Raw genomic sequence first — 24,900 nt, forward strand, 5'->3', positions numbered from 1 at the left:
TTCACAACAACTACCTTATACACACAAGTGTAAAGGAATGAATAAGGATATGTACATAAAAAAATATATGAATGAGTGATGGTATAGAACGGCATAGGCAAGATGCAGTAGATGGTATCGAGTACAGTATATACATATGGGATGAGTAATGCAGGGTATGTAAACAAAGTGGCTAGTGATACATGTATTACATAAAGATGCAGTAGATGATAGAGTAGAGTATATACATATAAGATGAGTAATGTAGGGTATGTAAACATGTGAAAGTGGCATTGTTTAAAGTGGCTAGTGATACATGTATCACATCAAGATGGCACGATGCAGTTGATGGTATAGAGTACAGTATATACATATGCGATGAGTAATGTAGGGTATGTAAAAAATTATATGAAGTGGCATTGTTTAAAGTGGCTAGTGATACATTTATTACATCAATTTTTACATTATTAAAGTGGCTGGAGTGAGTCAGTATGTTGGCAGCAGCCACTCAATGTTAGTGATGGCTGTTTAACAGTCTGATGGCACTGCTTTGATGCACCTGTACTGACCTCGCCTTCTGGATGATAGCGGGGTGAACAGGCAGTGGTTCGGGTGGTTGTTGTCCTTGATGATCTTTTTGGCCTTCCTGTGACATCGGGTGGTGTAGGTGTCCTAGAGGGCAGGTAGTTTGCCCCCGGTGATGCGTTGTGCAGACCTCACTACCCTCTGGAGAGCCTTACCGTTATTGGTGGAGCAGTTGCCGTACCAGGCGGTGATACAGCCCGACAGGATGCTCTCGATTGTGTATCTGTAAAAGTTTGTGAGTGTTTTTGGTGACAAGCCAAATTTCTTCAGTCTCCTGATGTTGAAGAGGCGCTGTTGCGCCTTCTTCACCACGCTGTCTGTGTGGGTGGACCATTTCAGTTTGTCCGTGATGTGTACGCCGAGGAACTTAAAACTTTCTACCCTCTCCACTACTGTCCCGTCGATGTGGATAGGGGGGTGCTCCCTCTGCTGTTTCCTGAAGTCCACGATCATCTCCTTTGTTTTGTTGACATTGAGTGTGAGGTTATTTTCCTGACACCACACTCCGAGGGCCCTCACCTCCTCCATGTAGGCCGTCTCGTCGTTGTTGGTAATCAAGCCTACCACTGTAGTCTGCAAACTTGATGATTGAGTTGGAGGCGTGCATGGCCTCGCAGTCGTGGGTGAAGACGGAGAACAGGAGAGAGCTGAGAACGCAACCTTATGGGGCCCCAGTGTTCAGCGGGGTGGAGATGTTGTTACCTACCCTCACCACCTGGGGGCGGCCCGTCAGGAAGTCCAGGACCCAGTTGCACAGGGCGGGGTCGAGACCCAGGGTCTCGAGCTTGATGACGAGTTTGGAGGGTACTATGGTGTTGAATGCTGAGCTGTAGTCGATGAACAGCATTCTCACATAGGTATTCCTCTTGTTCAGATGGGATAGGGCAGTGTGCAGTGTGATTGCGTCGTCTGTGGACCTATTGGGGCGGTAAGCAAATTGGAGTGGGTCTAGGGTGTCAGGTAGGGTGGAGGTGATATGGTCGTTGACTAGTCTCTCAAAGCACCACATGATGATGGAAGTGAGTGCTACGGGGTGATAGTCATTTAGTTCAGTTACCTTAGTATCTCCAGGCCTCCACGCATACAAGCTGCATACAAGCCCCTGATGTGCGCTTTTGCTAAATCTATATTTAAATAAGTATAATAAATCAATTGAATAATAAATCAATTGAATATACAATATAAATCCATTATTTATTTTAGTCTGGTCTAAAGAAACCTGATATGAAGAAAATATATTTAAGAACAGAATGGTTGGCCTACTGTATGTTATCTGGCTATGTTCCATGCCATAGACTGTAGGCTTGTTTGTTTAGCTGAAACATATGCTTATAAGTCATGCCATTGTTTTATATTATAGGATTTTATAGTAGGAAGAATATTTTGAACTAAACTGAATAAAATACTAAGGATATTTTTCCCATTACGGAGTGGGTGAGCATATGAATTGTCTTTGAAGCAGGTCCTCCCTATATGATAGATTTAGAGTTATTTGGCAACTTAATTTGTGAATAATACAAACCTTAGAATGTCTTAGAAATCAACACATATATGACCTGCATGATGCTATTATCGGCTATTCCTAATTTGAGAAAGTAGAAAAAAAGCTTGCACTGTTCCTTGCCTCAAGCAGCACAGCTGTTCTCTCATCAATTGATCATATTGTCACCCATCAGACTATTCTCAATTAATCTTGTCTTTACTAATATGTACAATTTGTTTAGATTTAGAATGAGCCATTATCAAGTGGGCAGGAACAAGAGCAGGGGAAAAAAAATCATGTTATCTGTATGCACGCAAATAGCAAATCGTGAATGGAGGCTGTGCACTTTCCCACCGGTCTTGTTCAATGATACGTCTTCGGTTGTATAGCTGAGCATGTGCGTAATATGAGCAGCTGAGAAATAAATACTATAACACTTATTTCACTCCACGCATCAACCACTGTTTGATGAGCATTCTCTCGCTGCGCGACAGGTGATATTCCGCCCAAACTCTGTATGCCATGTTCTCACCAAACCTGTTCCTGCAGCTACCCAGTGCTTAAAGTTGCACTATGCAGAAATCGCTCCACCATTTCCTGGTTACCAAACTCTAATAGTACACCTAATTTCAATTTAAGTGACAAAATAAGATAGTATAGTGTAGATAATCATTGAACCAGCTAAACCTCTGTGAAATATATTTTCCATAACCAAACCCTTAGGAAAAAAGATTGCAGTCAGAGTGCAGTATAACTGCAGTGTGCTGCAAATACTGCATCCAAAATAACACTGTTTTTTTACTGCATTAATTTTGCAGTTAGAGTGCAGTATCTACCGCTTATTAAACATGATTTCAAGTCGAATGATAGATCTAGAACTCACATTGCTATGTGGATTTGGTCGGTTCGACCAAAAAGTGACATATTGCCATATTGGGAAACCGAGTGAAATCTGTTCGGGAACATGGTTTCACAACTAAACATATTTCAATAAACTGTTGACAGCCCTTCTGTGCGCTCCAGAAAGGAATAAAGGAGAGATGGGAAACGTATTGTGGTGAGAAATGATGTAGGCTATAGTTAAAGGTGTGCCACCCAATTAATTATACAAATATAAAAATTCCCTATCACAAGGCTATTCAAAATCGCTCGTGGATATAACATTTGGACCGTAGCATACGGTAACCAGTCCATCCAGTATGCATAATAATACAGTCCACACTCAAAGGCGATTACTTGAATTTGTTTAATTTTGAAGTATAGCCTAGACCAATTATGTACTAAAGACATCTTAAATCGGTTTTGTTTTATGTTTTTCTGTCATGCATAATATGCGGTAGGCTATGTATTGTATAACGGCACAATCATCATTTTAATTCCGTTTTTTTTTCTCGGGCTTGGGCTCAAAAGCATATGCATAAGTTCTAATATGTATATGGGCGTTTTTAATTAATCATCACCTTAGAAAGCTGTCCATTTCATTGTTAGTCTTTGAAACAACATTTACAATGACCATGTTTTACACTTAGTTTCAACCGGCTGTTGAACTTCTTTTTTCAAATTGATCACCAGTGAGGTGAGTTTTAAAAGTATGATACTGTTTTGATGTGTTTGATGTGATTTTCGATCGCATTTACATTGATGTCAGAGTGGTTAGAGGGACAATAGACCCCGTAGAACCAGGCCATTAGAACCTGTACTACCAAAGCATGTCCACAGTGCTTAACAAGAAATTACCATGACTCAACAGTCACATGGAATTTGACTGTGGTCATGACTCATGACTGGTGGTGTGGTGGTAATATTAACACAGCCCTCTAGCCTTCACACAACACTAAACCACCTCCCATTCCTCCACCCATTCCACCCTCCTAACGCTAGCTCCCCCAGAGACGGAGTGACATGGTTGGGGTTTCTCTTCCATGTACACCTCTTCACTGGAGCCTCCACCAACACCCAATGCTTAGCTTATCAGCTGTTTGCCAGGTTCAGGTTTTTTAAAAGTCTTTCCTGAGTGATGTGAATGAACTTTTTTGCCTTTCACTGGAATTCCTCTTGTAAATCTAGTCATTTCAGGTGAAAGGTTAGGTAGTAGTAGAGTCACCTTATTTTCTTGTGAGTGTACATGTGTCATCCAATTTCTTTAAAAAATAATTTGTATGATAAAAGATATGATCCACACATTCAGCGAGGAGGTGGCTTGTGGTGCATAAAGATTTATTTGTGTTACACATGGCGACAAGGAAAGAGGTGTGAAAATGAAGATACAGGTTAAAGATCCAGTACTGAGTTATTTTGTCATCATTTTGGGCCAAGTTGAATGTAGTGAAAAACAATAGCAACTCAGAGTACAACCTGTTACTTCAATCCCACCAATCGATTGATCATGCATTTAACATAGCCGATTCACCAGTCATTAGCCGAATAAGTCTCTCAGGATATTCCTGTTAAATGTTATATACAGAATGGGAAAAGTAGACTATACATCTGTACAAAGACCTCCATTGGGGTAGGTCTGGAGTTTGAGCACCCATAAATTGCTGCTATAGACTGTAGCCCTGGAGGACAGGATATATAACCAGGCTAGACAATGAGGAAAGGTTAGAGGTTCACAGCAGATTTATGACAGCAGTGAAACAAATAGATGCTGTAAGTCCATAAAGACTGGGGCTGTGAACCCCATATCTGATAGCACAGTGTTCCTACTTCCCATGCTTTTTGGTGGTAGAAAAGAGGGAGCTGCATCAAAGGACTCATGGGCCCTAACACAGAGCTGCATCAGGGAGATCATAGTCCCTCACACAGAGCTGCATTGGGGAACTCATGATCCCTCGCACGGAGCTGCATCAGGGGGCCTATGGTCTCATACGTTCATGACGGGTGTGAGCTGTAGCAGAGAGCTCTGTGGTCGCATGGCTGAGCTCTTGGAGTGCAGTTTCTCCAGGTTCTGTAGGAAACCTTGCCTATTTAGACTCTCCAGAATCCCTGTGTTGTTAGTTGCCAGACAAACACGGGTCCTGTAGGGAGAAACATAGAAGAACAGGGTGTACATGCATGGATGGACACTTGTGTGCACATGAACACAAACTGGTCCTGTGGGGATTGGGGAGATTAACCATATCAGTTGGATAGAAATACAATATGCAATACACGGTTAGTCACACACACTAACTATACTGTGAAATCCAAGTGAAAACAACTCTGCTCTTCACCACAAAAGGGGAAAAGCCAAGTACTTATAAAGTTAATGGAAAAACTTTTGACCTTTTCCCCTTTCTTTGTTTTAAACATGAGGGTGTACCCATTCCAAAGTAATTACATTAATCACTATAATCATTCCCCTCTGTCTAAATACTGCCTGGTGTAATTGGCTATGGGGTGTTTGTTCAGCTTCATCTCCATTGACATGAAAAGGGAAGAGAGAGAAGGCACACCACCGACCAGGGCCATGGGTGATCTAACTACTCCCAGCCTTAGCTTATTTTCTGCATCTCCACATTCCTCCACCCTCCCTGGGCCAGCACTATAGGCTCTATGGCCTCTACCTCAGCCAAAGAGAGAGGCTAGGGTTACAGCTGGAGATAGAGGTCGAGGCCGCAGGCGAGAAGACAAATAAACAGGGGATATAAGGGCCAAGTGCCTCTGTTATGTTTTCTGGTTGACTGGGACCTCACACAGGAGAGGATGTGAGGAGGGTAGGTACTGCTGCCTAGAGGAGTTCCACTGAGATAGCACTACAAATGAAGGCCATTCCTGGGGCATAGTCCTTTAAAATAGACTAATACTGATGAATATCATGGTCATTTAATAATATCTAGCTGGTGCCAAATTGTCAGAATCACGCCACAAAATATAATGAGACCCTTTGTGAAAAGTGGTATAACTGCAATCCATTAAAAAAAAGTGACGAAAAAAAGTCAACATTTTAATACAAAGAAATAAACTCACCGTGGCGAGTCTATCCCGCTGTCTCCTGTGTTGCTCTGACTCTCCCCCGCCTCCCCCATTATCTCTCCCCGTCCAGCTCCACTGGGCATGCCCAGACTGGCACTTGAGGTCTGAGGGCCTCCTCTGTCCCCCAGGGTCTCAAAGCCGCCCTTTTCCTCCTCCTCCTCTACTCCACACCCCCAGTGAGATGACTCCCTGTCCCCCTCGTCTGCTGATTTATGGAGGGTCTCAGCATCCGAGTCCACCTCACTGGTCTGGCAGTAGTCAAAGATGCTGCTGTCTGCCGCCTCAGGTGGCTCTAAACCCTCTGGAGCTTCCAGGGAGAGGCTGGCGTCCTGTCTTCGCTCCCCCGGGATTGGAGCTCTTCGTCTGGGGATGGGATCACTGTGGATTCCTGGGGACGTGTGGCTGCGGTGGTTATGGGTAGAGCCGCTCACCCTGAACCACCTCTCCTCTTCCTCTCTTTGGGGGATGTGGGGGGACAGAGGGGGGTCTTGGTGGATAGTGGAAGAGTGTTCCCCTGGAAAAGTGCTATTCCAGTCTCCTTGGAGGGAATGGGGGTTGGGACAGTGGGGTTGGGGCTCGTGGTAAGGGGAGTGAGGTTGGTTGTGGTAGTGGGTGATAGTGTCTTGGTATATGGTCTTAGGATCGTGGTAGAGGGATTGAGAGTCACGATAATGAGACAGGTGTGTTTGATAGACCTCTCTGTTGTCAATGACTCCCTCCTCACTCAGATACAGAGAACTACAGGCGTCCTCATCTTCTTCCTCTGCTCTCTGGTAAAACCTGTGATCATCTTCTATAAACTCATCACTCTCTATCATAAAGCCATTACTCTCCACTGCTAACCCATCACTTGCCCTTTGCCCATGCCCTGGACTCCTGTGGGCTCTACTGATACCAATGCTGTGTACCTGCCCATGTTGTTTGGGGGTGGTACTGCAGGCCTGTTGGTGTGAGGAGAGCAGGTCAGGCCTGTGGGTTAGGTCTCCCTGTGTGTCTGTGTGTTTGAAGGAGTGCCTGCGATGCACAGCAGGCTTTGGCCAAGGCATGGCCTGGTCGTACGGGTGGGCAGGGACTGAGTCATAGGGGTGGGTACTAGGGAGGTTGGCATCAGAGTCCAGGGTTTGGATTGTTACTGCTGGGTGTCTATGGTTTGTTGTACTGCCATATTCTACTTGCTGTGTCGGTCTATGCTTTCCCTCCTTCTCCTTCTCCTTCCCTCCCTCCCTGCTCTTCCTCCCTCTGTTCTTTCCCTCCCTCTGATATCTAACCTTGTCGTCCATCCTTAGTGTGCTGCTCTGTGGGTAAGCCGAGCTGTAGTCCAACGGTAATTCACTGGGTGGTTTGGTGTCAGAGAGGGGCAGGAGGAGGGGTTCGGTGGTGAACACCCTCTCGTGGAGACGGTCACATGACCTGTCCTCGGCTGTATGAGACTTCCCAGCATACTGTGTGTCAGCAGCGGTTGCTTTTGCTTTGTGCGGGTCCCAGGATTTGGAGCGGTGTCCCGCTGGTTCTCTCCTCCCTCCTCCTGAAGTCTTTCCCTCTTTCCCCTCCTTCGCTTCCTTTCCCTCTCTCCTCCTCTGTTCTTTGTGGGTCATAGTAGGTGCCACAGTCTGGGTTGTGGCTGTATCTTTCCCAGGTGGTTGACCATCAAAGGGGTTGTCAATGCGTTTCTTATAGAGGCTTTTCCCCTCCACCGCTCCTGGCTCCTCTCTGTCTAATTCATCAATAGGGACCTTTGGTCTGAGGCAAGAGGGGACCAGGTCCTCCCCGTCTGGGTCCACATCCACACACACTGGGGCCTTAGTCTTCAGCCGGTCTCTCCGTTTCTCTCTGGAGGAATGGGCCCTTCTCTTAGTGCGAGAGGCCTTGGAGGTAGATCTCCTGCCCCCAGCCCCTGCTCCTAGTCTGGCTCGGGAGGACTGGTGGTGTCTGGGCTTGGAGCAGTTTAGGATCTCAGTGGACATGCCCTTGTCCACACCCTTGTCCCCTCCGTCAACCCTGTCCCCCTTGTGCAACCCTCTGTCCCTTTCCACCCCTCTTTCCCCTCGTCTTTCCATTTCCATCCCCTCTCCCCTCCTCTCTCCTCCAGTTTCTTCATTAGTACAGTGTGGCGTGTCAGGTTGTCAACAGTCAGCTCAGGGTTGATGCGTCTGATGATAGCATGCTCCAAGTCTCTGGGCAGATTGTTCAGATCCTCCTCGTCCCTCACTGGCCACTCCTCCGGAGGGAACTGACCTGAGAATAAGGCATATTCTTTCTTCACTTTCTCCTTCTTCCCTCCGTTCCTCCTGAAGAGGCTAAGGCCAAACCTCCTCCCTAGTTTCTCCTTGCCATCTTTGTCTTTGTCCTTACGGCTAGTGGCAGTGGTGGTAGCCATAGTGGTCTTGCTGACCTCACTAATCTGGTAGTCTGCGGCCGTCGAGGTCGACTGGTGCTGGACTTGAGGCTTATGGTCTCGAGGCCACTTCAGGCTCTTCCCTGTGCACTCGCTAATAGAAACAGAAACCGAGTGCTGGTCTGGGACAGATGGAGGAACCATGGCAGCTATAGTGGCCGTAGTAGCAGCATTGGTCACGTTCTGGGCAGGAGCAAAGCAGCTGCAGGACTTGCAGTGGGTCACCAGGGGGGACTGTGGGTGGCTCTCCAGAGTGTCATTACTGAGCAGGTAGGTGATGGGGGGAGGGGAGGGCAACTCATTGTCTCCAGACCCTGAGGTCCACCAGCTCTTCTCTCTCACCAGGCTGTTGGTGATGAAGTAGGTCTGAGGAGTGACAATGAAGTAGCCCTCTCCTGTGTGGTAGATCTTCCTCTCTTTGATCAACGAGCCCAGAGCGTTGTACAGGATGTCTTGAGTAGGGATGGTCATCCCTGGCAAGGAGAGAGAGAGAGAGAAGTTCAGTCATATTAGTTAATACAGTTTATCTCCTTTAAATCCCTCAAAAGTTACTGTATATCTGCAGACTAATCTACAGCCAGGCTGAAAACTGCCAGTTGAGACTAAGCGTTAGACTTAATACACTAAATATCATTCTCCCCTTTTTTCCCAACTACAATTCCCCTTTTTTAGGAGCACCTGTGGTTGAATGTACTGTATGTTTTAACTTATTTATTTTGATTTAACCTTTATTTTAACTAGGCAAGTCAGTTAAGAACAAATTCTTATTTACAATGACGACCTACCAGAAAACAGTGTGTTAATTGCCTTGTTCAGGGGCAGAACGACAGATTTTTTACCTTGTCAGCTCTGGGATTCAATCCAGCAACCTTTCGGTTAGTGTCCCAACGCTCTAACCACTAGGCTGCCTGTATGTAAGGACATGCCCTGAAGCTCTCCCCATACATCTGTATATGTTACCTTGGTGAGCCTTGGTCATGTGACTGATGAGGGCATCCTGGTTGACGGTGATGTTGGAGGAGTTCATGTCAGAGATGACACAGCATAGGACCTCGGCTAGAGGGATGAACTGAGACTGGGGCACTGGAGACATCTGCACTGGGGACAGGTCACCTGGAAAAAAAACACACACACACACACACACACACACACACACACACACACACACACTACTTAGACTGGTGAAACACACAAACATCTGTGTCACACCCACGTCTGTTAATGTTGAGTTTTCATGTAGTAGCAATGTTATGACCACTGTTGGTCTTCAACAACTGTTTTTGCCAATGAAAATAACTTAATTCTGTCATGGTTGCAACTTTTACTTTGTGGTCTAGATCCTTTTTCCAGTAAAAATAATCCTGTCACGCCCAAGATGAGATTTCTGAATGCGGGTGGTCCAGTGAGTAATGTAGACCAGGCCTGACTTCCATTGGAATTCCATTAATACTGGGATGGATTGCGGTATTCCATATATGCTGGGAGCGACCACGGAATGTCATTACCCCCACAGAAGTGACCACAAGTTCTGCCTGCCAGGCTATCACATATCACCTCTATATCATACTGTGTCTTCAGCTGCTATAACCCGGCCACACACTTTTGGGAATTTTCTTGTGATCCAAGAAAAATACATAAACTAAATGTATGTTTAAAAGAGAGAACGAGAGGGAGGGAGGAATGGATGGAGGGAGAAAGAGAGAGCATTTTACAGACACTTCAATCCGTACAAAGCTCAGACTGTACCTAAAATGTCTGTCTCTGTCTCTCTGTCTGTCTCTCTCTCTCTCGCATGCACAAGTGAACACCAGTGGAGACTGCTGAGGGGAGGACAGCTCATAATAATGGCTGGAACGGAGGAAATGAAATGTTTGATACCATTCCACTAATTCCACTCCAGCCATTACCAAGAGCCCGTTCTCCCCAATTAAGCTGTCACCAACCTCCCGTGGAGTGCACACTACACACACACACACATCAAACCCACCCAACCAACCCGAGGGCTGACTGACAGCGTTCCAATGACATGATTCTAAGATCTGGAAGCCATCTCAGAGAGAAACCACAGGCCTTTGAAATCATAAAACAAACTCATTTCAAAACATAGCAGACATTTTAAGACGGATTCATCTCAGGACCAAAGACAAGAAACTGCAGTAGAGTTCCTCACATACAGTAAAACAGTCAATTACCTGCCATACCAGCCTAGACTAGAAGGACTGAACTCCCTCAGGACTACAGGTTTTTTATAGTATTGCTTCAGTGTCTGTTTCTTTACTAACTGAAGATGCACAGACAGGGGGAGGAGAGACCGTGATGGTACGTGGGGGGGACAGAGCGGGAGAGAGAAAAGCGACAGGGAAACAGATGTGGAGAGAGAGAGGGGGAGATAACAAAACCATAAAGATCTCACCCCCTTAAAGGGATAGTTTCAAGTTTTAATGTCTCATAGGAAATATGAAATACACAATAACGTAAGTAAGTACGCATACTACTGTGATGGATATTTTATACTTGTACTTTTCTAATAACTCAGTTTTGTGTTATCTATTCAGGTGCGGTTCTAATAACCAATTTCTATGTTCGTGCAAGTGACTGATTGAACGAATCCTCACTTATCAGTATCTGCAATTTGGCAGTACACCCAGACCTTGTTTTGAGAACGAAAGATCTCAGTTTCAAGGTCTCAGCTTAGAGAGAAGAAGCCTCGTGAGATATTGGTCGGTAACATGAATAAAGCAAACGTTAATTCATTATGAATGATGAATAAGCTAAATCATGCAAATATAACTTGTCTGTATATAAGATAACTAACGGGACTACCCCAGGTGGAGCTCCTGATTGACATGTGTACTTGGTGCATTGAGTTGGTTGGAACCTCTCCAGCGCGCTGATAATAAAGGATGATTCATTCAAGATTGACTTCGAGTGTCCCTGGTGGTAATTTCCACAACATTTGTAAGAATTGCCACAACACTACATACAGGAAATATTTAAAAAGTCAGTTCCAATATAAATATTTATATGGATATGCATTTAACAGAGTAGCGGCAGCTTGCATGTGAGTGGGTGTGCGGGTGTGGTGGGTCAGTATAAATGTACAGTACCAGTCAAAAGTTTGGGCAAACCTACTCATTCAAGGGTTTTTATTTTTACTATTTTCTACTCTGTAGAATAATAGTGAAGACATCACAGCTATGAAATAACACATATGGAATCACGAAGTAACCAAAAAAGTGTTAAACAAATCACGACTTCCACCGAGGGTTTCTCCTCTCCCTGTTCGGGAGGTGCTCGTCGGTCGTCGTCGCCGGCTTACTAGCCACCACCGATCCATTTTTCTTTTTCGTTTGGTTCTGTCTGTTTCTTATTTCTTATTTATTTTTCTTTCTTACCTATGTTCTATTGAGTTAATTTCTGTGGGTTTATTAACCTTGTTGTCTGCTGGTATTTTGTGCGGGATTATTTCTGTGTTTGTTTGGTGCGTGTGCTAGGTTGCGCCACAGGCTATTCTCACGGTCGTTTGAGCCGTTGTGATTTATTTAGGAGTAGATTATTTTTCCTCCTGTTGTCACTTCGTATTCCTGTTTTGTTGGGCGCCTTCGTTGGGTTTGTTTCCCGACCAATTTTGTTGTGTTTTGGGACTTCCAAATAAGTATTTTCTATTTGGACTTCAGTGCTCTCCTGCTCCTGACTCTTGCACCCACCTCGTCCTAGTGAGGCATCTTACAGCCTTGATGACAGCTTTGCACACTCTTAGCATTCTCTCAACCAGCTTCACCTGGAATGTTTTTCCAACAGTATTGAAGGAGTTGCCACATATGCTCAGCATGTGTTGGCTGCGTTTCCTTCTCTCTGCAGTCCAACTCATCCCAAACCATCTCAATTGGGTTGAAGTTGGGTGATTGTGGAGGCCAGGTCATCTGATGCAGCACACCATCACTCTCCTTCTTGGTCAAATAGCCCTTACACAGCCTGGAGGTGTGTTTTGGGTCATTGTCCTGTTGAAAAACAAATGATAGTTCCACTAAGCGTAAACCAGATGGGATGGTGTATCTCTGCAGAATGCTGTGGTAGCCATGCAGGTTAAGTGTGCCTGGAATTCTAAATAAATCAAGGACGGTGTCACCAGCAAAGCACCCCCACACCATCACACCTCCTCTTCCATGATTCATGCGTTCACCTACTCCGCGTCTCACAAAGACACAGTGGTGGAACCAAAAATCTCAAATTTGGACTCATCATCTCAAAGGACAGATTTCCACTGGTCTTATGTCCATTGCTTGTGTTTCTTGGCCCAAGCAAGTCTCGTATTCTTATTGGTGTCCTTTAGTAATGGTTTCTTTGCAGAAATTTGACCATGAAGGCCTGATTCACTCAGTTTAAACTGAACAGTTGATGTTGAGATGTGTCTGTTACTTGAATGTGAAGCATTTATTTGGGCTGCAATTTCTGATGCTGGCAATTAACTTGTCATCTGCAGCAGAGGTAACTCAGGGTCTTCCTTTCCTGTGGCGGTCCTCATGAGAGCCAGTTTCATCACAGAGCCTGGTGGTTTTTGCAACTGAACTTGACGAAACTTTCAAAGTTCTTGACATTTTCTGGATTGACTGACCTTCATGTTTTAAAGTAGTGAAGGATTCATTTCTCTTTGCTTATTTGAGCTGTTCTTGCCATAACATGGACTTGGTCTTTTACCAAATAGGGCTATCTTCTGTATATCATCCCACCCTTGTCACAACACAACTGATTGGTTCAAACGCATTAAGAAGGAAAGAAATTCCACAAATGAACAAGGCACACCTGTTAATTGAAATGCATTCCAGGTGACTACCTCATGAAGCTGCTTGAGAGAATGCCAATAGTGTGCAAAGCTGTCATCAAGGTAAAGGGTGGCTACTTCAAAGAATTTCAAATATAAAATATATTTTGTTTCTTGGTTACTACATGATTCCGTATGTATTATTTCATAGTTTTGATGTCTTCACTAGTACTCTACAATGTAGAAAATAGTAAAAATAAAGAAAAACCTTGGAATGAGTAGGTGTCCAAACTTTTGACTGGTACTGTATATGCATATTATGTGTTTGTGTGTGTGTTGGAGTGTGTAGGGCTCTGTGAATGTGCATAGAGACAGCTTGTAGCTTGTTGATGTCAGACTTGATGCACCAGTACCTCTTTCCCTGTGGCAGCAGAGAAAATAGTCTATGGTGTGGGTGGTTTGGGTCTTTTGGCAATGAAGCCCTTTTGTCTACGTCAGACAAACTCGTGGATAGCATTTTTATGTCTGTGTGCAGTATGAAAGAAGTTGCTAACTAGAGCTTGCGCAAATGCTAACTAGTGTTAGCACAATGACTGGAAGTCTATGGTATCATCTAGCATGCTGGTAGATACCATAGACCTCCAGTCATTGTGCTAACACTAGTTAGCACTGGCTCACAAAAGTACATCTAACTTCTTTTATACTGGATGCAGAGACATAAAAATGCTATCCCTGAGTTCAACTGCATTTTGATGAAGATCATCAAAGGTAAGGGAATATTTATAATGTTATTTCTGATTTCTGTTGACTCCAACATGGCGGATAAAAAAAATGTTTTTTTCTGAGCTCCGTCTCAGATTATTGCATGGTTTGCTTTTTCCGTAAAGTTTTTAAAAAATCTGACACAACGGTTGCATTAAGGAGAGGTATATCTATATTCCATGTCTAACAATTGTATTTGTCGACATTTATAATATTATTATTTCTGTAAAATGATATGGCTCTCTGCAATATCACCAGATGTTTTTGGAACTAGTGAACGTAATGCGCCAATGTATACTGAGATTTTTTTATATGAACATACATGTATTGTGTAACATGAAGTCCTATAAGTGTCATCTGATGAAGATCATCAAAGGTTAGTGATTCATTTGATCTCTATTTGTGCTTTTTGTGACTCCTCTCTTTGGCTGGAAAAATGGCTGAATTTCTCTGTGAGTTGGTGGTGACCTAACATAATCGTTTGTGGTGCTTTCGCTGTAAAGCCCATTTGAAATCGGATAATGTGGTGGGATTAACAACAAGATTACCTTTAAAACGGTATAAGATACATGTATGTTTGAGGAATTTTAATTATGAGATTTCTGTTGTTTTGAATTTGGCGCCCTGCACTTTCTCTGGATGTTGTCATATCAATCCTGTTAACGGGATTGCAGCCCTAAGAAGTTTTAACAGGACTGGGTTTATGGGCAAACAATGGACTTTGAGGCGATTTAGTTACATCTTGATTCAAGTTCACAGTTTGAAGTTGTGTTTTATTTTGCTTGCTCGACTGGTTATATGTACACACTGCCTAGTGACTACTACAACAGTTCTTAATACTTAACCTATTATAATGTAAGCTATAGTTAACTCACAATCTGGGATGGCCACTTTAGTGCTTTCCCACCCTGAGGTGTTAAATGATTAACCTACCAACAAGCCTGAGTTTTACAGATAGTATAGGTTTACTCTTCTTCTTAGAGAGTTGTAACCAACCCCAAACACAGACACGGGCACAACCACAGACAGACACATGGCAGTGACCACTACCTCATAAAGACCTGGGATATTGGTTTTCATTCATCGACAACACATGCTGTATCGACAAATTCTTGTGAGATATTTCAAGTAGGCTGCATGTTTTCATGTAAGAAAATGTAAGAAACATGTCTGTGGTTAAACCCTGTGGTGTGTGTGTGTGTGAGTTTCTCCCACCACTCCTTAGACCACTCAGCTAAAACTGTGTCTGGCACACACACCGCTCCCTGCAGAGTAAACATTCACCTCCCTCACACACTTGAACCACTTATGTCGGAGGCAGCGAAAATAAACCACTAATCAGATGGCTGCCATGGTAGGGTTAATCATGTATGGCATACATGCATGGTGTGCACGCACACATACATGCACACCCGAGGCAGTCTGAGGAGCCAGAGGGGAAGGAGCGATATAAGCCCAAAGTCCAATATAAGCCCAATGCGTTTCTATGGGCTTATTTTGGACCTAAGCCTGCCTTCCGCTGTTGAAACAACGACTCACATTATTAGGCTGGAGACATGAGCATCTTGTCATTATATACATATCTCTGGATGAGCCTACAAAGGGTTTGCAAACACAGCAAAGAAGTTAAAATGCTCATAAATCCTGAAACACACAAACACGCCCAACGTGAGTTGTGTAACTGATATAACATGACATTTTATCTTATTCATTTTGCTGAGCTTTTGTCTGATGAAATACAGTATACAGCTAAGTAGAGGAATTAAGCTGACAACAACAAGGTCCTTTATCAGTCAGTGTTAAGCCACAGCAGCCACTTATCCACAGCCCACTAGTGGGAGAGGTCTGTTCTTACTTCTTAAACATCCTGATCCTGTTCTAAGGGTGGGGACTGAGGGATAGTGGCCATAGCCAGACAAAAATATGCCTTCAACCCCTAACCCACATACATCCTCACCACTGACAACAGGCTGCTAAAGCTCAGTCTAATCCTTAGATCTGATGTCTCACTGAGTGTTCCTTCCATTAGGTATTAGCTCTATTGTGCTCACTTCCTAGAGCAATAGCTTCCAGGCTGGCTAGCAACAGCTAATGGCTGGGACTTAGGGCTTCCGCATGCTTCAGTTTGGCTGGTGCCTAGCTGAACCCGGCTAGACGAACCAAACGATTGTGCTCGCATACTTCCTTAAAAGACCTTCGCCTGAAAAACAAGAGAAAAAAAGAAAAATCGACAATAGTACTGTTTGTCCATATTGAGACGCCGTAGCCAGTATACACTTCCTCAAAATAGTCCAAATTAATCTAAGCTAACTCAAGAAATATGTAATTAATTAAAGTTTTTGCCGAGGAGATCTTAGTCCCGCAATTTTACATCTAACTATTTGGTGCAGTATTTTTCGTGTGAAAAAATCAGCATGAAAACGAGTTGTCTCTGGTTGAACGCCAACAAACTTCATTGAATAATCCTTACTGTTGACTGATCACTAACAGAAGGTAGTAAACTTCGGCTCCCAAACTTCGGCTTGCCTGGAAAAAAAGTTTGTACGCACAAACAGCCGAAAAAACCCTTGCCAAAGACTAAAACGAACAAACATTTCACAAAATGTTGTCATAATATACACTACATGACCAAAAGTATGTGGACACCTGCTCTTTGAACATCTCATTCCAAAATCATGGTCATTAATATGGAGTTGGTCCCCCCTTTGCTGCCATAACAGCCTTCTGGGAAGGCTTTCTACTAGATGTTGGAACATTGCTGCAGGGACTTGCTTCCATTCAGCCACAGGCATTAGTGAGGTCTGGCACTGACGTTGGGTGATTAGGACTTCCCCAAACTGTTGCCATAAAGTTGGAAGCACATAATTGTCTAGAATGCCATTGTATGCTGTAGTGTTAAAGATTTCCCTTCACTGGAACTAAGGGGCCTAGGGCAAACAATGAAAAACAGCCCCAGACCATTATTCCTCCCCCACCAAACTTTACAGTTGGCACTATGCATTGGGGCAGGTAGCGTCATCTGCCAAACACAGATTCATCCGTCGGACTGCCAGATGGTGAAGCGTGATTCATCACTCTAGAGAATGTGTTTCCACTGCTCCAGAGTCCAATAGCAGCAAGCTTTACACCACTCCACCTCACGCTTGGCATTGAGCATTATGATTTTAGTCTTGTGTGCGGCTGCTCGGCCATGGAGACCCATTTCATAAAACTCCCGACGAACAGTTCTTGTGCTGACGTTGCTTCCAGAAGCAGTTTGGAACTCGTAGTGAGTGTTGCAACCGAGGACAGATGCACTTCAGCACTCGGCGGTCCCGTTCTGTGTGCTTGTGTGGCCCATCACTTCACGGCTGAGCCATTGTTGCTCCTAGACGTTTCCACTTCACAATTAACAGCACTAAGAATTTACTGGGGCAGCTCTAGCAGGGCAGAAATTTGACAAACTGAAAGGTGGCATCCAATTACGGTGCCAAGTTGAAAGTCACTGAGCTCTTCAGTAAGCCCATTTTACTGCACATTTGTCTAAGGAGATTGCGTGTGCTCAATTTTATACACCCGCCAGCAACGGTTGTGGCTGAAATAGCCAAATCCACTAATTTGTTGGGGTGTCCACATACTGTTGTGTGTATATATAGTGTATGTACGAACTGTTTTGAATAAAAAACATGTGGATGCCTTGACACAGTCTTGTGGGGGAGATGGAGGAAGGGCATTTCCATGGTAACAGAATTACACCGAGACTCAGATTTTTCACTTAAATGTATGCTAAACAAAAACCATTGATTTAAAAGTTTAACAGACCATACAACTTTATGCAAAACTTTTAACCATTTAGACAGAAAAAAACACATGACATGACACCATGACTTTGAAAAAATATATACACTGCTCAAAAAAATAAAGGGAACACTAAAATAACACATCCTAGATCTGAATGAATGAAATATTCTTATTAAATACTTTTTTCTTTACATAGTTGAATGTGCTCACAACAAAATCACACAAAAATTTTCAATGGAAATCAAATGTATCAACCCATGGAGGTCTGGATTTGGAGTCACACTCAAAATTAAAGTGGAAAACCACACTACAGGCTATTCCAACTTTGATGTAATGTCCTTAAAACAAGTCATTTCAGTTACCTATTTTTCTGAAATTCTGTTACTGATTTGGTAACAGAATTAGGTTTTAATCACTTAATAATTTAGAAACAAAATTGAGGTCTACCTTTTCTTGTGACTTTTATTTTCCTTTGTTCACATGAGGGATAGAAAAAGTTATCCTGGGACCTCTCGAGTGGCGCAGCAGTCTAAGGCATTTCATCGCAGTGCTATAAGCGTCACTACAGACCGGGGTTCAATCCCAGGCTGTGTCGCTGCCGACCACGACCGGGAGACCCATGAGGCTGCGCACACTTGCCCCAGCGTCGTCCGGGTTAGGGGAGGGTTTGGCCGGCTGGGATGTTCTTGTCCCATTGCGCTCTAGCGACTCTTTGTTGCGGGCCACACGCATGCACACTGACTTCGGTCACCAGTTGTACGGTGTTTCCTCCGACACATTGGTGCGGCTGACTTCCGGGTTAAGGAAGCAGTGTGTCATGAAGCAGGGTCATGTTTTGGATGACGCATGGCTCTTGACCTTGGCCTCACCGAGTCCGTACGGGAGTTGCAGCGATGGGACAAGACTGTAACTACCCAATTGGATATCACGAAAATGGGGTAAAAAGTTATTTAAAAAATATATAATTATTTAAAAAATCCTAAACTAAATATACAGTATGTGTTGAAATTAGTTGGCAGGTTTTTCCATCTGTTTGACCAGAAATTCAATCCTTTGCTTATTCCTAATTTTTTTAATGGAAAATAGTTGAAAAATGTATTGCCTTATATGCCTTATATATATGTATATATGCCTTAATTATACAAATAAAAAAAACTCTTAGCTTTCATTTGACACCAAATTTAACATTCTACTATGAACTTCACATGTTGGTGCTCATTGGTCATTTTAGATGGAAATGACCGGAAACATTGATAATGGGGAAGGAAGAACACTAAAACGTTGTTTTTCTAAGATGTAAGTGTGGCAAATCGTCTTGAACAGGGCTTGGAACCAGTAACCAGGTAACAGGGCAAGTGCACTGCGTTCTGCACCACAAAGGTCCAGACCTCTTGGCAGGTGTTGTAATGCACATAGAAAGGGAAGCTCCACAAGCTGCCTACACAGCACAGTAGCAGACTGGACCTGCCTATGGTGGATTAATGTCATTATTCAGTCTAACATTAGAAGGTGTGACCACCCCTCAGTAATAGAGATCAGTGCTGTAGCCCAATTCTATCCAGGGGAATATATAAGAAAGAGAGAGATTATGAAGGCAGATGACCCTCAGACTGGTCTCACTCAGACAGCCAGCATCCATCTTACCTCGATTGCAAGGACGTCTGTATGAGGAACCAGACACCTGAACACGGACATTAAACCCTTTGTCAAACGCCACATCAATACCCCTCTGGGTACCATGGCAATGACACACTGTGCCACGAGGAGGAGAAACGGTGTTATAGTGGGTAGAACAGGAGGTAGAAGCAACAGGGATATTAGAATTCTAGACTTAGAATAAGCTAAGTATCACAATACTTTTTCCATGGCAACAATGTTAACACGAAGCAGACCTAACTCTTTGGTCCTTTAACTTCTTGGATATAGGGGGCGCTCTTTTAATTTATGGATAAAAAAACGTTCCCATTTTAAACAAGATATTTTGTCACGAAAAGATGCTCGACTATGCATATAATTGACAGCTTTGGAAAGAAAACACTCTGACGTTTCCAAAACTGCAAAGATATTGTCTGTGTTCCTTAAAGAGGTGGGGTTTCAGGTGTCTCCGGAAGGTGGTGATTGACTCCGCTGTCCACAGAACTAATGCTACAGGCGCCTGATCAGAAACCAAGATGAAACTTCAAACAGGAAGTGAGACAGATTTTTGAGGCGCTGTGTTCCAATGTCTCCTTATATGGCTGTGAATGGAGAAGATTAATTGTGTGTCGCAGAGCCAAGTGACTTGGTGTATTCAGAACGAGCCTACACTTTCTGTCGTTTCCCAAGGTGTCTGCAGCATTGGGCAGTGACGTATTTGTAGGCATATCATTGGAAGATTGACCATAAGAGACTACATTTACCAGGTGTCCGCCTGGTGTCCTCCGTCGAAATTGGTGCGTAATCTCCAGCTGCATGTATTTTCCCATGTGATTCAGAGGAGAAACCAAACTGCCACGAATGACTTATCATCGAATAGATATGTGAAAAACACCTTGAGGATTGATTCGAAACAACGTTTGCCATGTTTCTGTCGATATTATGGAGTTAATTTGGAAAAAAGTTCGGCGTTTTGATGACTGAATTTTTTTGGGGTTTTCTCAGCCAAACGTGATGAACAAAACGGAGCGATTTCTCCTACACAAATAATATTTTTGGAAAAACTGAACATTTTCTATCTAACTGAGAGTCTCCTCATTGAAAACATCCGAAGTTCTTCAAAGGTAAATTATTTTATTTGAATGCTTTTCTTGTTTTTGTGAAAATGTTGCCTGCTGAATGCTAGGCTTAATGCTATGCTAACTATCAATACTCTTACACAAATGCTTGTTTTGCTATGGTTGAAAAGCATATTTTGAAAATCTGAGATGACAGTGTTGTTAACAAAAGGCTAAGCTTGAGAGCCAATATATTTATTTCATTTCATTTGCGATTTTCATGAATAGTTAACGTTGCGTTATGGTAATGAGCTTGAGACTATAATTACGATCCCGGATTGCTCGTCGCAACATGTTAAAAACCTGCTGTATGTAAAATATTGTGTGTTGTAGCTTAAAAATAAATTAATGTGACTCTGGATGACAATATAATGATGTTTGTTTCCAAAATTAGGGCTGCTTTCCTGAAGAAGTCAAATCCGCTTCGTGTTTTGTTTCCACGAGAGGTGGACAGAACATGACTTTTCAACGCCGATACCGATTAATCAGACAGTATTTAGTCAGACACCAATTGTGCAAGTTCTCCCACTTAAAAATATGAGATCACATTGTAGGATTTTTAATGAATTTATTTGCAAATTATGGTGGAAAATAAGTATTTGGTCACCTACAAACAAGCAAGATTTCTGGCTTTCACAGACCTGTAACTTCTTCTTTAAGAGGCTCCTCTGTGCTCCACTCGTTACCTGTATTAAGTGACACCTGTCCACAACCTCAAACAGTCACACTCCAAACTCCACTATGGCCAAGACCAAAGAGCTGTCAAAGGACACCAGAAACAAAATTGTAGACCTGCACTAGGCTGGGAAGACTGAATCTGCAATAGGTAAGCAGCTTGGTTTGAAGAAACTGTGGGAGCAATTATTAGGCAATGGAAAACATACAAGACCACTGATAATCTCCCTCGATCTGGGGCTCCACGCAAGATCTCACCCCGTGGGGTCAAAATGATCACAAGAACGGTGAGCAAAAATCCCAGAACCACACGGGGGGACCTAGTGAATGACCTGCAGAGAGCTGGGACCAAAGTAACAAAGCCTACATCAGTAACACACTACGCCGCCAGGGACTCAAATCCTGCAGTGCCAGACGTGTCCCCCTGCTTAAGCCAGTACATGTCCAGGCCCGTCTGAAGTTTGCTAGAGAGCATTTGGATGATCCAGAAGAAGATTGGGAGAATGTCATATGGTCAGATGAAACAAAATATAACTTTTTGGTAAAAACTCAACTCGTCTTGTTTGGAGGACTGCTAAGTTGCATCCAAAGAACACCATACCTACTGTGAAGCATGGGGGTGGAAACATCATGCTTTGGGGCTGTTTTTCTGCAAAAGGACCAGTAAGACTGATCCGTGTAAAGGAAAGAATGAATGGGGCCATGTATCGTGAGATTTTGAGTGAAAACCTCCTTCCATCAGCAAGGGCATTGAAGATGAAACGTGGCTGGGTCTTTCAGCATGACAATGATCCCAAACACACCGCCCGGGTAACGAAGGAGTGGCTTCGTAAGAAGCATTTCAAGGTCCTGGAGTGGCCTAGCCAGTCTCCAGATCTCAACCCCATAGAAAATCTTTGGAGGGAGGTGAAAGTCCATGTTGCCCAGCAACAGCCCCAAACATCACTGCTCTAGAGGAGATCTGCATGGAGGAATGGGCCAAAATACCAGCAACAGTGTGTGAAAACCTTGTGATGACTTACAGAAAACGTTTGACCTCTGTCATTGCCAACAAAGGGTATATAACAAAGTAATGAGATAAACTTTTGTTATTGACCAAATACTTATTTTCCACCATAATTTGCAAATAAATTCATAAAAAATCCTACAATGTGATTTTCTGGATTTTCTTTCTAATTTTGTCTGTCATAGTTGAAGTGTACCTAGATGGTGAAAATTACATGCCTCTCTCAGGGTAGCCTAGTGGTTAGAGCGCTGGACGAGTAACCGGAAGGTTGCAAGTTCAAACCCCGAGCCGACAAGGTTCAAATCTGTCGTTCTGCCCCTGAACAGGCAGTTAACCCACTGTTCCTAGGCCGTCATTGAAAATAAGAATTTGTTCTTAACTGACTTGCCTGGTTAAATAAAGGTAAAACAAAATATATATTTTTAAGTGGGAGAACTTGCACAATTGATGGCTGACTAAATACTTTTTTGCCCCACTGTATAAAAAAAAGTTTGGTATACTTCCACTGGTGTGCCATCCAGCCCTGGAGTTTTCCCGGACTTAAAGGCTTTAAATGCATAAAGAAGTTTCTCCTCTGTAATTTGGCCTTCACATGAGTCTTTCTGTACAGATGTTAATTTTACATTATTAATAGGAAAACAATCCATACAATTAGCTTCGGTTAGTGGAAATGGGGGAGACTGAAACAAAAACATATTCTTAAAGTACTTTACTTCCTCTTTCCCCCACTGTATATATATATATATATATAATATATTTGTGTGTGTAATAATGACAATTACAACAATACTGAATGAACAATGAACACTTATTTTAACTTAATATAATACATAAATAACATATATTTCATCTCAAATAAGTAATGAAACATGTTCAATTTGGTTTAAATAATGCAAAAACAGTGTTGGAAAAGAAAGTAAAAGTGCAATATGTGCCATGCAAAAAAGCTAACGTTTAAGTTCCTTGCTCAGAACATGAGAACATATGAAAGCTGGTGGTTCCTTTGAACATGAGTCTTCAATATTCCCAGTTAAGAAGTTTTAAGTTGTCATTTTTATAGGCATTATGACGCGTCAACTATTTCTCTCTATACCATATGTTTTTCATATACCTTTGACTATTGGACGTTCTTAGAGGCACTTTAGTATTGCCAGCCTAATCTCAGGAGTTGGTAGGCTTGAAGTCATAAACAGCGCTGTGCTCAAGCATTGCTAAGAGCTGCTGGCAAACGCAGTAATGTGCTGTTGGAATGCATGCTTATGAGCCTGCTGCTGCCTACCACCGCTCAGTCAGACTGCTCTATCAAATCATAGACTTAATTATAATATAATAAACACACAGAAATACGAGCCTTTGGTCATTTATATGGTCAAATTCGGAAACTATCATTTCGAAAACAAAACTGATTCTTTCAGTGAAATAAGGAACCGTTCTGTATTTTATAGAACGGGTGGCAACCCTAAGTCTAAATATTTATATTACATTGCACAACCTTCAATATTATTTCATAATTATGTACAATTCTGGCAAATTAATTACGGTCTTTGTTAGGAAGAAATGGTCTTCACACAGTTCGCAACGAGCCAGGCGGCCCAAACTGCTACATATACCCTGACTCTGCTTGCACTGAACGCAAGAGAAGTGACACAATTTCTCCAGTTAATATTGCCTGCTAACATGCATTTCTTTTCACTAAATATGCAGGTTTAAAAAAAATACTGTGTAATGATTTTAAGAAAGGCATTGATGTTTATGGTTAGGTACATTTGTGCAACGATTGTGCTTTTTTTCACGAATGCGCTTTTGTTAAATCATCACCCGCTTGACGAAATTGAAGAAGGCTGTGATTCGATGATAAATTAACAGGCAACGCATTGATTATATGCAACACAGGACAAGCTAGTTAACCTAGGAATATCATCAACCATGTGTAGTTAACTAGTGATTATGTTAAGATTGATTGATAATTTTTTTATAAGATACGTTTAATGCTAGCTAGCAACTTACCTTGGCTCCTTGCTGCACTCGCGTAACAGGTGTTCAGCCTGCCACGCAGTCTCCTCGTGGATTGCAATGTGATAGGCCATAATCCGCGCCCAAAAAGGCAGATTACCGATTGTTAGGAAAACTTAAAAATTGGCCCTAATTAAATCAGCCATGCCGATTAATCGGCCAACCACTAATCAAAAAAAGCAATGTCCACAATCATCTCATCTAGGCTATATTTACTCTCATACGTCAAATAGTTTGCCATACTAGAGTAAACATGGAAAGAAAAATCTGAAAATTTCACATAAACAAGCTAGGTTTATTGAAATGATACTCCTGTGATTTTGAAAGAAATTGACAGACAAGACCATCTAGCCTCTCTCTCTCCTATCACGAGGCTGATAAATGCCACATGTATTCTATTCAAATGCTGCTGCTTTAGCCCCACCGGGTCAGCCGCATGAGTCCCATTAGATTAGGCATGTGATTACATTACAGCCTAAAGGTCTAAAAACATATCTTACAGCCAGGCCCCTTCTGACAGCCTACACAACAGGAGAGATAACACTGGGTTAGTCAGTAGTACCTACTACACTACCAATAAGGGACATACTGGCAGGTCTGGAGTCAGCCCTGTTGCCTGTGTGGACTTCATATTCTAATCATTGGATGGTCTATTGATATCACTCTCTCACACACACACACAAAGACACGCACGCACACACACATGCATGCAGGTGCACACACACGCAGTCCTTCTTGTCCCTTTCTAATCTC

At 42.9% G+C, this 24,900-nt stretch overlaps 1 protein-coding gene across 1 annotated transcript in view; it reads right to left on the reverse strand.

Annotated features, from left to right (window-relative positions):
- Positions 1-4,247: 4,247 nt before the first annotated feature.
- The window catches only part of LOC115113084 (storkhead-box protein 1-like), a 44,899-nt gene continuing 24,246 nt past the window's right edge, over positions 4,248-24,900 (reverse strand). The window contains 4 exon segments of the mRNA XM_029640308.2: positions 4,248-5,064; positions 5,996-8,063; positions 8,066-8,869; positions 9,357-9,509. Of these exon segments, the coding sequence (XP_029496168.2) occupies positions 4,911-5,064; positions 5,996-8,063; positions 8,066-8,869; positions 9,357-9,509 (3,179 nt within the window). The 3' untranslated portion in view covers positions 4,248-4,910.

Source organism: Oncorhynchus nerka, linkage group LG28 (genome assembly GCF_034236695.1).
Source record: "Oncorhynchus nerka isolate Pitt River linkage group LG28, Oner_Uvic_2.0, whole genome shotgun sequence".
NCBI lineage: Eukaryota > Metazoa > Chordata > Actinopteri > Salmoniformes > Salmonidae > Oncorhynchus > Oncorhynchus nerka.